The sequence below is a fragment of the Wolffia australiana genome, chromosome 9 (genome assembly GCF_029677425.1).
Source record: "Wolffia australiana isolate 7733 chromosome 9, ASM2967742v1".
NCBI lineage: Eukaryota > Viridiplantae > Streptophyta > Magnoliopsida > Alismatales > Araceae > Wolffia > Wolffia australiana.
In genome coordinates, this window is record NC_135843.1 from 2,777,307 (window position 1) to 2,789,498 (window position 12,192).

The 12,192-nt window shown below is 40.3% G+C and overlaps 1 protein-coding gene across 1 annotated transcript in view; it reads left to right on the plus strand.

Moving 5' to 3' along the window:
- LOC144707445 (RIBOSOMAL RNA PROCESSING 5) overlaps positions 1–12,192 on the plus strand; it is a 51,456-nt gene that overhangs the window by 34,480 nt on the left and 4,784 nt on the right. Inside the window, exons 21-39 of the mRNA XM_078580554.1 lie at positions 131–205; positions 276–377; positions 1,093–1,258; positions 1,351–1,499; positions 1,627–1,710; positions 1,797–1,897; positions 3,265–3,415; positions 3,483–3,557; positions 3,646–3,787; positions 4,578–5,130; positions 5,213–5,273; positions 5,718–5,863; positions 5,941–6,121; positions 6,192–6,290; positions 6,372–6,709; positions 6,800–6,976; positions 8,146–8,242; positions 8,332–8,487; positions 9,744–9,974. Coding sequence (XP_078436680.1) covers positions 131–205; positions 276–377; positions 1,093–1,258; positions 1,351–1,499; positions 1,627–1,710; positions 1,797–1,897; positions 3,265–3,415; positions 3,483–3,557; positions 3,646–3,787; positions 4,578–5,130; positions 5,213–5,273; positions 5,718–5,863; positions 5,941–6,121; positions 6,192–6,290; positions 6,372–6,709; positions 6,800–6,976; positions 8,146–8,242; positions 8,332–8,487; positions 9,744–9,974 — 3,084 coding nt within the window. The remainder of the gene's footprint in view (positions 1–130; positions 206–275; positions 378–1,092; positions 1,259–1,350; positions 1,500–1,626; positions 1,711–1,796; positions 1,898–3,264; positions 3,416–3,482; positions 3,558–3,645; positions 3,788–4,577; positions 5,131–5,212; positions 5,274–5,717; positions 5,864–5,940; positions 6,122–6,191; positions 6,291–6,371; positions 6,710–6,799; positions 6,977–8,145; positions 8,243–8,331; positions 8,488–9,743; positions 9,975–12,192) is intronic.

Sequence of the window (12,192 nt, forward strand, 5' to 3'; positions counted from 1 at the left end):
CTACAGATTTGATGGAACCATGGTATTTTGAATCTTAATAATGACTATTTTAGATTTCTTTAATTTAGTTAAATCATATTTTGGTCTTGTTTAAATTTTTCTGACTGGTGTCTGGTCTTTTTCTCTAAAGGTTTCAGATAAGCCCGTTAGTGATCCGTTAGATATCTTTTATGTGGGACAGTCTGTGAGAAGTTATGTCATCAAAGTAAGTGAAAAGTTAGTTAGTAAACTGGCATCCAGTCATGCAACATAACTTATTTTATCGTTGTTTGCAGGTGGATAGTGATAGAGAAAGAATAATGCTCTCTTTAAAGCACTCGTCATGCCGTTCTACAGATCCGAGCTTCCTCCAAAACTATTTTCTTACCGAGAAAAAGGTAGGAAAATAACATTACCATCTTCTGTTAAAAAAAATCAACCTGGTTTGAGGCATATCACTTCAGGCTTTGTATTTTTCAGTGTGAAATAATCGCAAGATATTTTGCAAATTGTGTTTCGCTTTGGTCATTTAATAGTGGCTGCACATTATTTCTTGTTCGATCGATGTAAAAAATAATGTAGCGCAGATAGAAGGGGTTTCTCATCTTTTTTCTCCGGATAATTCCTAAGCCTCTTGTACTCTGCCATTTGTGGGTCAAGATTATTCACCCGATAAGTTGTTGAACAAAACTTCAGAAAATAATATGAAATTAATATTTGATTAAAATTACTCGTCATAAATAAAATCGCAAATATTCTTACAGTTGTGTCAGTTAATTTATTCGAATCCTATATTAACTTCGTTTTCACTTGCATCCAAGATTGATGTTTATTATATTTATATTCTTGGCCACATTTCGTCTTTGTTGATGAAAAACAACAAAGCCATTATCTGTGTTTTATTATCTGATTTTCTCGATTGGTTAGTTGGGACTAATTCTCCCAAATATTCTCACAACTGTGTCAGTCAATTCTTTCAAGTCATATCTTAACTTTCTTTTCACCTATATCGAAAATCGATATTGATTGGATTTTCTCTTTTATCCTCATTTTCTATATTTTTTGGTCTGTTAATTGGATATTTGGGGATTAATACTCCTTTCCGTTCATCAGATTGCTTCTTTACATGCGCCTGAGAGCTCCAACTCTGCCTTGATAGCTGGTGATGATTTCATTATTGGCACTGTTGTCAAGGGTGAGGTCCAGGAATTGAAGGAATATGGAGTTGTCCTGGGCTTTAAAGATCGGGATACCGTTGGATTTGTCTCCCAGTACCAATGTAATTAATACCATCATCTCATTACCTTATTTCGTTGTTTTTGAGGTTGATCGGACCAATATGCAAACTTAAACGTTATTTGAATCATGCAGTAGGTGGAAGAGTGCTGGAAATTGGTTCTCGTGTAAAGGCATTTGTTCTAGACGTTTCCTTGCCAGACAACCTTGTTGATTTATCACTCAAAGAGGATTTTCTAAATAAAGGGGATGGGAAGATTTCTGAAAATGTGTCCTCAAAAAAGGTATGTTCCGCACTCTGCAATTTTGTGTTTGTTCTCTGAATGACGCTGATTTTAGTTTACTCGTGTAATGCGCATGATGGTTAACTTTGTCTGATGGTTGCAATTGTGTTTATTTTTTCTTCTCTAGAAACGTCGACGGGATGCTTCATCTGACTTGAATCTGAATCAAACCGTCACTGGGATTGTGGAAATTGTGAAGGAGAACTACTTGGCGCGTTATTTCTACATTTTTTTCCTTTTCACATAACAAGATTTTAGTTATTCATTTTGCTAATATCATTCTGTTTTTTTTGACAGGTCCTTTCATTGCCGGAATGTGAGCATGCCATAGGTTTTGCGTCTGTAATTGATTATAATACACAGAAGGTCCATCATTCTGGTTTTGTGCATGGTCAGAGGTTAGTCATATGGAATTTCGACGGCTTGATTATGCTAATTTCTTTCACATGGACATTCTAAAATTTGAGCTGTATGGATACAAAAAACGGTTTTCTGAATGTAGTTTCTGAGATTTTTTGCCTGCGGAATGGGTTTGCATTTGTCTAAATGGTTTCCATAACGTTTTATGATTCACAAATAAAGAAAACACCCTGAAAACAAATCATGAGCTTGAGAACGGTTATTTAATCTCTTTTTACAAATCTGAATTCACAAATTTGAAATGTGCAACTCAACCCTCCCACTTCGTCCTTTTTGTATACGATAATTGAGTCAAGTCACAATATTGTTGCACCAGAGTGAGGTTATTTTCAAGGGGACGAAGGGGTTGCCAGATGGAGTCATAGAATTCGTGGCAAGTCTTGCCTCGTCTTGGCTTAGAGAGACATGAACGGAGGGTTTGGGGCTCCTTTTTGTCTCGTATATTCATCGAGCATATATATACAACATAGGGAGGATTGCCGATCTTGGTTGATCTTTCTTTCTTTTTGCAAAAAAACATTGTGTCAAGTAAAGGTCGAAAAATATTCATCTGATTTTTGCAGAACTGACGGCTCCCCTTTTTGTATTAAATTTCCTAGTTCGATTTTTATTTGACTAGGTAGGCGTTGATATGGATTCTGTCGGTGCAGTCACTGTTTTTGAAATTAGCAGAAGAATTAACTTTTATGATTTATTTGAAACTGCTAGTTATATCGCTATGGTTTCAGTGGTAACCTTCAAATCCTTTAAAGTTCTCAGTATGAACCTTCATATATAACCCTTAGATTCATCTTTAACCTCCATATGTAGTGTTTGGCGTCCCTAATGATGTTCACTAAGGGACCATGAGTTGTCTCTTCCTCATTACTTATTCCAGCCAGATGACACTGACAATGGATTACTCATCGTCGTTACCATCACTTGTCGGCAACTAGGATGACGATGACGGAATCATCAATGTCATCCTTGTCGTCCTCTTGTTCTCTATCTCCCCTTTCTCTTTCTCTTTCTGTCAAGACTCTTTCTCATGATTCTTGGCTCTCTCTCTCTCATTATCTCTTTTCCTCTCTCCCATCTTTCCATCTCTCACAAATCGTGAGCGCTTGCCATCCAATCTCTTCCTCGTCATCCAGCTTTCACTTGCAAATCATTATTGTCACATGCTGTGATGAAAATGGTGATTTCTTGATGACGATGACTACTTCGTCCTGAGATGGCAATCCCAAAGATAAATGGATTAGCATAGTGTTATGTACTGGCTGTACTTGAGTGTGGGCCTGTAGAAGAAACGGGAAAAGGCTTTGGATATTCTTGAAACTAATTTGTTGCATTTGACATCTAACAGAATTCAGGCTTCTGTCGCCGCACTACCTTGCCCTTCAACTTTGGGGCGACTTCTGCTTCTGCTAGAACCCACTGATGACATCATCGAGGCTCCATGTAAAAAAGGAAAAAAAGAGTCTATGTATTCTGCGGGCTCACTGGTCGATGCTGAGGCAAGTCTTTATTAGTTTCCATGAGTTTACAGCGGCTGTGTTTTCTAATTCTATTTTCTACTTTCAGATTGCTGAAATAAAGGCGCTTGAGGTTCATTTAACCTTTGGTGGCCATTGTCGTGGAAGAGTTCATATAACTGAGGTTCGTTATACCATTTTTTTATTCTTGAATGTTTATTGTTAGTTTTGTTTATTTTTCTAGGAATGATCGTCTAATTAAAAAAAATTAGGTGTTTGATGGAAACGCCTCATCGGAGAATCCATTAAAGTCTCTAAAAGCTGGGCAAAGAGTGAGAGCAAGAATAATTGGGAAGCACAAACATGGAAAAGGAGACCACTGGGAGATGTCTCTGCGACCGTCTTTGCTTGAAGGTACCAAATATAATCCCAAAAATTTAGCATTTTCTCTGATCTTGAGTGATCTTCCTCCCTTTTTTGCAAAGTAAGAATCAAAAGGACATCGTTTCCCAACTCTTTCTATGATACTATTAATGTTTTTCAATCATTCAAAAAAAACTTATTAATGTTTTTCGTGTTAAAAAAAACTGACAAGATGGTAACCTTTTTTGTAGTACAATTTTCATTGTTCAAATTGGAGTGAAAGTCCTACTTAAATTGTCTCAATGCAAAGTTTTACCTTATACTGTTCATGATATTAATTATGTGTTCCTGAATGACCTCATCTTTTTCCAAGCTTTCTGTTTCGGTTCTTCCTATTTCTTTAGATTCTTCTAGTATCCCGGCTTCACAATCTGAGAATTTTATTTCAATTATTGCTCATTTGTGTACTTGTCTTTCATATCTTTCAAAAAAATGAAAAAGACCATATATCAGACTTTCGTTTGATCTCCTCAAAAGTTGTGGCGATCAAATTGTGCTGAACTATTGAAATATACAGTTCTACTATTTATGCTTGTATTAACTACATACTTGATTGAATATAAAAATTCTATTACAGTCTATCATCCATCTCTTAAAAATAAGATATTATCTCAATATCTGATTCACTAAACGAATATCAATATCATAATTACTCATTGGTTCAATATCATTACAAGGATTAACCAGCAAGTATCCAACAGCATATGGCTTAGAAACATCCAAAATGCTGATTGACTGCTCGTGTTCGTCTAATGTATTACTCATTCTATGTTTTACTCAGAAGGAAAAGAACTGCCGCTCCCTTCTGCTGCAGAGGAGCCCAAGTATTCGGTTGGAGATCTCGTCACAGGATATGTAGTCAAGATAGAAGACGAGTGGCTACGCCTAACAATATCTCGCCAATTCATGGCAAAAATGTTTATTCTGGACACTTCCTTTGAGCCAGACGAGCTAGTTGAGTTTGAAAAGCGTTATCCAGTCGGCCAGCCCGTCACCGGTCGTGTTCTTACTGTTAATGAACCAAAAAAGTTACTTTGCTTAGCTTCTCACTTGTCTAAAAATTCCGAAAGCGCTGAGCATATACACCAAGGTGACGTCGTGGGAGGAAGAATCAAGAAGATTCTACCCGGCGTGGGGGGGTTGCTTGTGCAGATTGGCCCTCATTTGTGCGGCAGGGTTCACTACACTGAGCTTTGTGATCAATGGGTGTCTGATCCTGTGTCAGTATATAAAGAGGGTCAGTTTGTTAAGTGCAAGGTCTTGGAGATTAGCCGTGTGATGTCTGTTCATGTGGATTTATCCTTGCGGCCATCGCTTTATGGACAAGATAAATCGTAAGACATTTTTCTTGTTTTGTATTCGTTTATTGACTTTTTCATTGATTTTCTTCAATTCTGAATGTTTCTGTTGTTATAGGGACTCTGATTGCAAACGGTTCTCTGATGCAAGCGAACTTCAGCCAGATATGACCGTCCAGGTATTTTCGCTTATTAGAAATTCCTTGTTTGATTATTTTTTCCAAGTGTTTGTTAGGGTTTCGTGTCTCCTTTCTCATAAATGAAATGATGTCTCAATTAAGCTTAACTACCCTACTCATCATTCTTAATTACGTTTCTTGTTTGTTTAACTATTCAGCTGAGTCTTTATAGTTATCATTTTATGCCTTTGGATGGGCTTTTTTTTTTAAAAAAAATGGAAGATCACCTGAGATCGGTGATCAGCCTGATGGTATTGAAGTAAATGCCCTTAAGATTATCAAATCTTGCATAATCTCACGTAATCTTCTTTCTTTTATGGCTACTCATCAATCTATGGCGTTTCCCATTTGTTTGAGCATTGATCCGATTCTTAGTAGTAGTCATTTTATGCGTTTGGTTACCCTAAAGATTATAAAATATCTTATTATTTTCTATTTTTTCAGGGTTATATAAAAGGCGTCACTCCTAAGGGATGTTTTGTCACCCTTTCACGAAAAGTTGATGCGAGAATTCTTATATCGGACTTATCTGATGGCTTTGTTGAGAAACCTGAATTGGAGTTTCCAGTTGGAAGGTTGATCAAGGGAAGGTACGTTTTTCTTCAGGATTTATGGCTTTGATTAATGTTTTATTTATTCGATCATTCTGAATTGTGATTTTTCTTAGGGTGCTAGCTGTGGATTCTTCATCTAAGAGGGTTGACTTAACGTTGAAGTCTGAGGACGGAGCGAAGACTTCATCTGGTACAGCCGATTTTAGCAACCTGCATATCGGTGATGTTATCTCTGGAAAAATCAAGAGAATTGAGCCGTACGGTTTATTCATCACCATTGCCAACTCCAACACGGTACTGATTCTGTTCTCGCCATCCCTTTCGCATATGACCCTTGTTTCTAATTCCAATGTTTCTCTGATAGGTGGGTCTTTGCCACGTGTCACAATTACCCCATACCAATAGCGAAGACATACGCACAAAATATGTTGTTGGAGAGGATGTTTCGGCAAAAATTTTAAAGGTGACTTTCCAAAACCATTGTTCCCAGTTTAATGCCACTTAGGTGAAGGAATACTCACTTATGTTGAAAATTCTTTATTAGATGGACCCTAAAAGGAGGAGATTATCACTAGGGATGAAAAACGTTGAACCCGGGTCGCTTGAAGATGAGAGGGAAACTGGTTCAAATAACAAGGATCAAAGCATTAGTTCTATCACTGCGGTTGACAAATATGAGAACTGCTCCAATGATTTATTGCCCTGGCCGGAGGAACTCCAGTCTAGGGCTGCTGTTCCTGCCCTAGAGGTGGCCCTTGAAGAAGAGTCTGACGTTTCTGATGTTGACAATGGTCCAATTGGAGTCCTCGAGGCTGCTTCCAGCCAAAGCTTAGATTCGAAAAGGAGCAAGAAGCAGATGAAGAAGAGAGAGAAAGAGGAGAGGTATGATCATCTCAATTTTTTCAAATATGTAGTCATTTTTGTCTTTTAGTGAGAGAGGTTATTGATTGTGTTATGGGTTGAATGGTGTAGAGAAGCTGAGATATGTGCAGCCGAAGAGAGAAGGTTACTACAGGATGTTCCGAGGACGGAAGATGAGTTCGAAAGGCTTGTGAGGAGCTCCCCAAACAGCAGTTTCCTATGGATCAAGTATATGGCCTTCCTGCTTTCCCTTGCTGACGTTGAAAAGGCCCGTTCTATTGCTGAGAGGTGAGTCCCATTTCATGCCAAATTCTCCCCATCCGCGGTTTATTCTGGCCACTAAAATGGTATTAATCTTTCTCTCTATGTGTCTATTTCTCTCTTTATCTTTCTCTCGTTGTGCACCTAACTTGGCCTCTTTTCAAGTGCATGCCCGACTCTTGTTCAGTTTGGAGGCTACACTTTTGCCTGTCCTGTCTCTCTCTCACGTTTTGCATCTAACGTTTTCCGCTTCCAAGGCCATGGCCATCTCTTGTTTCAGTTTGAAATTCTCTATTTTAGATATTTCTATTTATCAGCTTTCTCTCCGTCTGTATGTAAGGTTGACACTTTACGTTTATGGTTTCATTCTCTGTCAGTCTGTTCAGGTGTCTTGTATAGTTAGTGATAGATCTTGAAGTTGAGCATCTAATGAATCCCTCTCTTCTCTTCTCTTCTCTCTCTGATCGCATCTATCTGCCAAGATCCGTCCATCAATGTTTTTACTTTTCCATCTCTTCCTTTCGTACAGGCGTATTTACCGGCTTTACAGTGATATCTCTCTCTATCTCCATATCTCTCATTATGCACCTAACATGTCCTTGATCCAAGTGCATGCCCAACTCTTATTTCATTGTGGAAGTCACTGTTTTGTATTATGGGTTACTTAGGGTTGACTCTAAACATCTAAGGTTTAACTAAATGTCAATGTTTTCAGAATATTTTATACGGTTAAGGATAAAACTTAAAGTTCAACGCCGAATGCACCCCTATTTCTATCTCTCATGTTGTTCACGTATACCTAAGTGGAGCTTTTAACGATATCTATACTTTTCTGTCTCTTCCTTTCTTAAAGCCTCATCTACCAGCATTATTATAGTAGCTCTCCCCCTCTCTCCATCTATCTTTCTCTCATTATGAACCTGACTTTTCCTCTATTCGAGGGCTTGCCCAGCTAGTTTCAGTGTGGAGTACTCTTGTGGCGAGATTTCTATCGCGTAATCTTGTCTTTGGGTTCACTTTGGGTTTTTTATTATAAAATTAAGGTATTGCTTGTAGACAAGCGCCAAATGCACCATTCTTCCTTCACTCTCTCTGGTTGTTTGTGTCTATCTACTTAGTTCTGTCCATCGACGGTTCTAGGTTTCTGTCTCTTAAATTCATAAAGACTTTCTTGCCGGTATTTGTATTTCATGTAGGGCTCTGAAGGCGATCAATTTCCGGGAGGAAGACGAAAAGCTTAACATTTGGGTCGCATATTTCAATCTAGAGAATGAGTACGGAAACCCCCCAGAGGTGAGCAAAAACTGTTGCGTGTGAGTTTATTACTTTAATTTTTAGGATTCGTGTGCTTGACATCTATGTGTTTGTGCCGATCTTGTCAGGACGCAGTGAAGAAAACGTTTCAAAGAGCGTTGCAGTACTGTGATCCCAAAAAACTGCATCTTGCTCTCTTAGGGCTGTACGAACGAACCGATCAGCACAAGCTGGCGGATGAGCTTCTCGAGAAAATGGGGAAAAAATTCAAAAGTTCGTGTAAGGTATTCATCATACTTATAACTATCACCAACATCATCTTCATGTTGCCGTAGAATTGATTTTGTAGGGTTCATAAGAACCCGCTGAAAGTAGATATACTCGAGGAGAGATAGAGGCAGGGTGACAGGGTCTGTGGGCGTGGGAGCTTGAAATAAACCTTAAGAATAGCTCCCATTCATTAGCGTTCTATCTCCTTTAGATAGGCATATAGATATTACTGTTTTCGTTTAACCCTTTAATAAAGAAGGGAGTGACACTTTTAGTATTCCACTGATGGCCTTTTTAGTTTGAGCTGATGCGCAGACACTTTAGGCCTTAGGTGTTGTTAATAATTATATTTTTTGTGTGATCTCCCCTATTTTTCTTTGAACAAGCTCTTTCCTTCGTTTTCTCTAACTTTTTCCATTGTCATCAATGGGCGTGTGGCGTGGAGGAATGATGATGAATGTCATTGACGGCCAGATGACAAGGTCAATGTCGATGCTGAATCTTGGAAATCGGATGGAAATGACGCCAAATAGCCATTGACACAATGTCACAATTCTTCATTGTCACCATCATATCAAATCTTGTCGTCATCGTCCATGTATGGGCGTGGAGGAATGACGCTGACGATTCATCATCATCCCATGGATGGTGACGAGGATTTGGCATTGTCAGGCGGACAAGGACGAATTTATTATTGACATTTGGTTTTGAAGATATGTTGTCATCATTGTCATCATATCATCATCATCTGTGTTTGGGTTTGGAGGAATGAGGATGACAATGGCTATTTGGCGTCAACTGATGAAATGGGCATGATGAGGAAGATGAAGATTCCTCATTGTCTTTGTCGTCCATGTTTTGGCTTGTACCAGTGACACTGACGATTCATTATCAATGGATGGCAATGATGAGGATAATGACAATGCTTCGTCGTATGATACCAAAACCTTTCTCGCTTCTCAAAATCTTGTTGAAAAACAGCTGTACAAGGTTGTTATCCTAAATTACCCCCATCCTACCATCTTCCAGAGCTTTGATCATAGCCATTATCATGATAATCATAATGGGGTAAAACCATGTTACAAGCTTTTTACGGAATGTACGTGAAGTAGATAAAGATTGGTGGACTTTCTGCTTCGAGCTCATTCTCCCAAGTTAATTGAGCTGCCTAACTTATTGTTAAACCATCAATATTTATGTCTCCATCTACTTACGCATGTACTTTGGCTGCTATCTTTCTTAACTGAAATCCATTTTGGGCCCTTGAAAGGTGTGGATACATCGCCTGCAAAGCTATCTGAGACAGAAGAAGGAAGGCATTCAATCAGTGGTTAACCAGGCCCTGTTGAGCCTTCCGCGTAAGAAGCACATCAAATTCATCTCTCAGGCTGCAATCCAGGAGTTCAAACTTGGCGAGCCCGATCGGGGCCGATCAATGCTGGAAGGTGTTCTCAGGGAATACCCAAAAAGGATTGACCTTTGGAGCGTCTACCTTGATCAGGTGACCATCATTGTCATCATCTTTGTCATCACCTTCGTCGTCATCCTCACCGTCATCATCATCATCATTGTCATCGTCATCATTGTGATCATCATTATCATCTCAGTTTCTTAAACTCATCTTGATGGTTATATTCCTTTGAACATGTATCTTGGGTGTAATTATGTCGTTACTATATTTTCTTGGGTGAAGTTAAATCGTGTGAGAAACCATATTTTCTGGGGAACTCTTTTTGTTTTATATTTTGCTTTTGTGATGAATCGTGAAGAAGCGCTTCCGTTTAAAAACCATATTTTCTATTTTCCATTTTTGTACCCCAAACTTAAGTAGGCATCATATGATTGAGGCAAGCATATCCGAAATAAAGATTATCATCATCATTGTCATTATCAACGAATCATTATTGTAAACAAGAAAAGAACAATTCTTGATAGCAAATGAAAGAGATTACAGGGTTTTATAGGAAGCCCTAATGGGCTGACTAGAGAGGGCCCTTAATGGGCTAACAAGAGAGAGAAAATAAAGACATGTAATACTCAGATCAACACTCCCCCTCAAGCTGGAGCGTGGATGTTATCCACACCCAGCTTGGAACAGAGCTCCTCAAACCTAGGGGCATGAAGCCCTTTGGTGAAGATATCTGCAAGCTGTTCAGCGGACGGAACATAAGGCGTGCAAAAATCTCCCGATTCAAGCTTCTCTTTGATGAAATGGCAATCGATCTCGATGTGCTTTGTACGGTCATGCTGAACGGGGTCATGAGCAATGCTAATCGCCGATTTGTTGTCGCAGAACAGCTGGACAGGAGAGGGAACTGGACACCGTAGCTCACGAAGAAGCTGGGTAATCCAAAGTGCTTCACACAGACCATGCGCAAGGGCACGGAACTCCGCTTCAGCACTCGATCGAGAGACCACTTTCTGCTTCTTGCTCCTCCAAGTAATCAGATTGCCGCCCAAGAAGGTGCAATACCCAGATGTAGACCGACGATCAACCACAGAGCCGGCATAATCTGCATCGGTGTAGACTTCAAGACGCAGGCCGGTATGGCGACGAAACAATAATCCACGGCCAATGGTGCCCTTCAGGAAACGGAGGAGACGATGAGCAGCATGAAAATGGCTCATGCGAGGAGTCTGTATGAACTGACTCAGAACACCCACTGAATATGCAATGTCCGGGCGAGTGTAGGTGAGATAAAGCAGTTTTCCCACAAGTCTTCTATATGGGCCAGGCTCAGCAAGCTCCTCATCCGCATCGGCACCAAGTCGATGGTTCGCATCAATCGGTGTCGAAGCAGGCTTGGCGTCCTCCTTTCCAAGCTCACAGAGAAGGTCCACCGTATACTTTCTCTGACAAATAAAGATCCCGCTGGAAGAATAGGCCACCTCTATGCCAAGAAAGTACCTCAACGGGCCAAGATGGCGAATAGCAAATTCCGACGAGAGATACATAGCCAGCTCAGTAATGGTCGTCGTATCATCACCCGTAATAATGATGTCATCCACGTACACAAGAAGAATAGCGACTCCCCCTGACGTGGAATGGCGGTAGAAAAGGGTGTGATCACCATTACACTGACCGTATCCACGACGCTGCATGGCCGTTGTGAAACGACCAAACCAGGCACGAGGAGATTGCTTCAAGCCATATAATGCTTTCTTCAGGCGACAGACAACAGACTGCGGAGACGATGGCACTAAGGAAGTGTAGCCAGGAGGTAATGCCATGTAGATCTCCTCAGTCAACTCTCCATGCAGAAAAGCATTCTTCACATCATATTGTTGCAAAATCCAGCCCCGATCCGCAGCAAGGGCCAATAAGATCCGCACAGTATTCAGCTTGGCAACGGGAGCAAAGGTCTCCTGATAATCAATGCCATGTTTCTGAGTGAACCCTTGTGCCACAACCCGGGCTTTGTGGCGCTCAATAGAACCGTCAAAATTATGCTTCACAGCATACACCCAACGGCTACCCACGAGATGCTTCCCGGCCGGTAGAGGAACCAGATCCCACGTTTCATTGTGAGCAAGAGCCTGAAGTTCTTCCGCCATGGCCTGACGCCAATGCGGAAATGAAAGGGCAATGTCCACCGTCTTGGGAAGGGAAGTGGCATCAAGGGAGGTGAGAAGGGCATGATAAGAGGGTGAGAGGCGATGAGAGGAGATAGATTCCGCCAACGGATAGAGGGGAGAGGAACGGGAAGAGGGCAGCACGG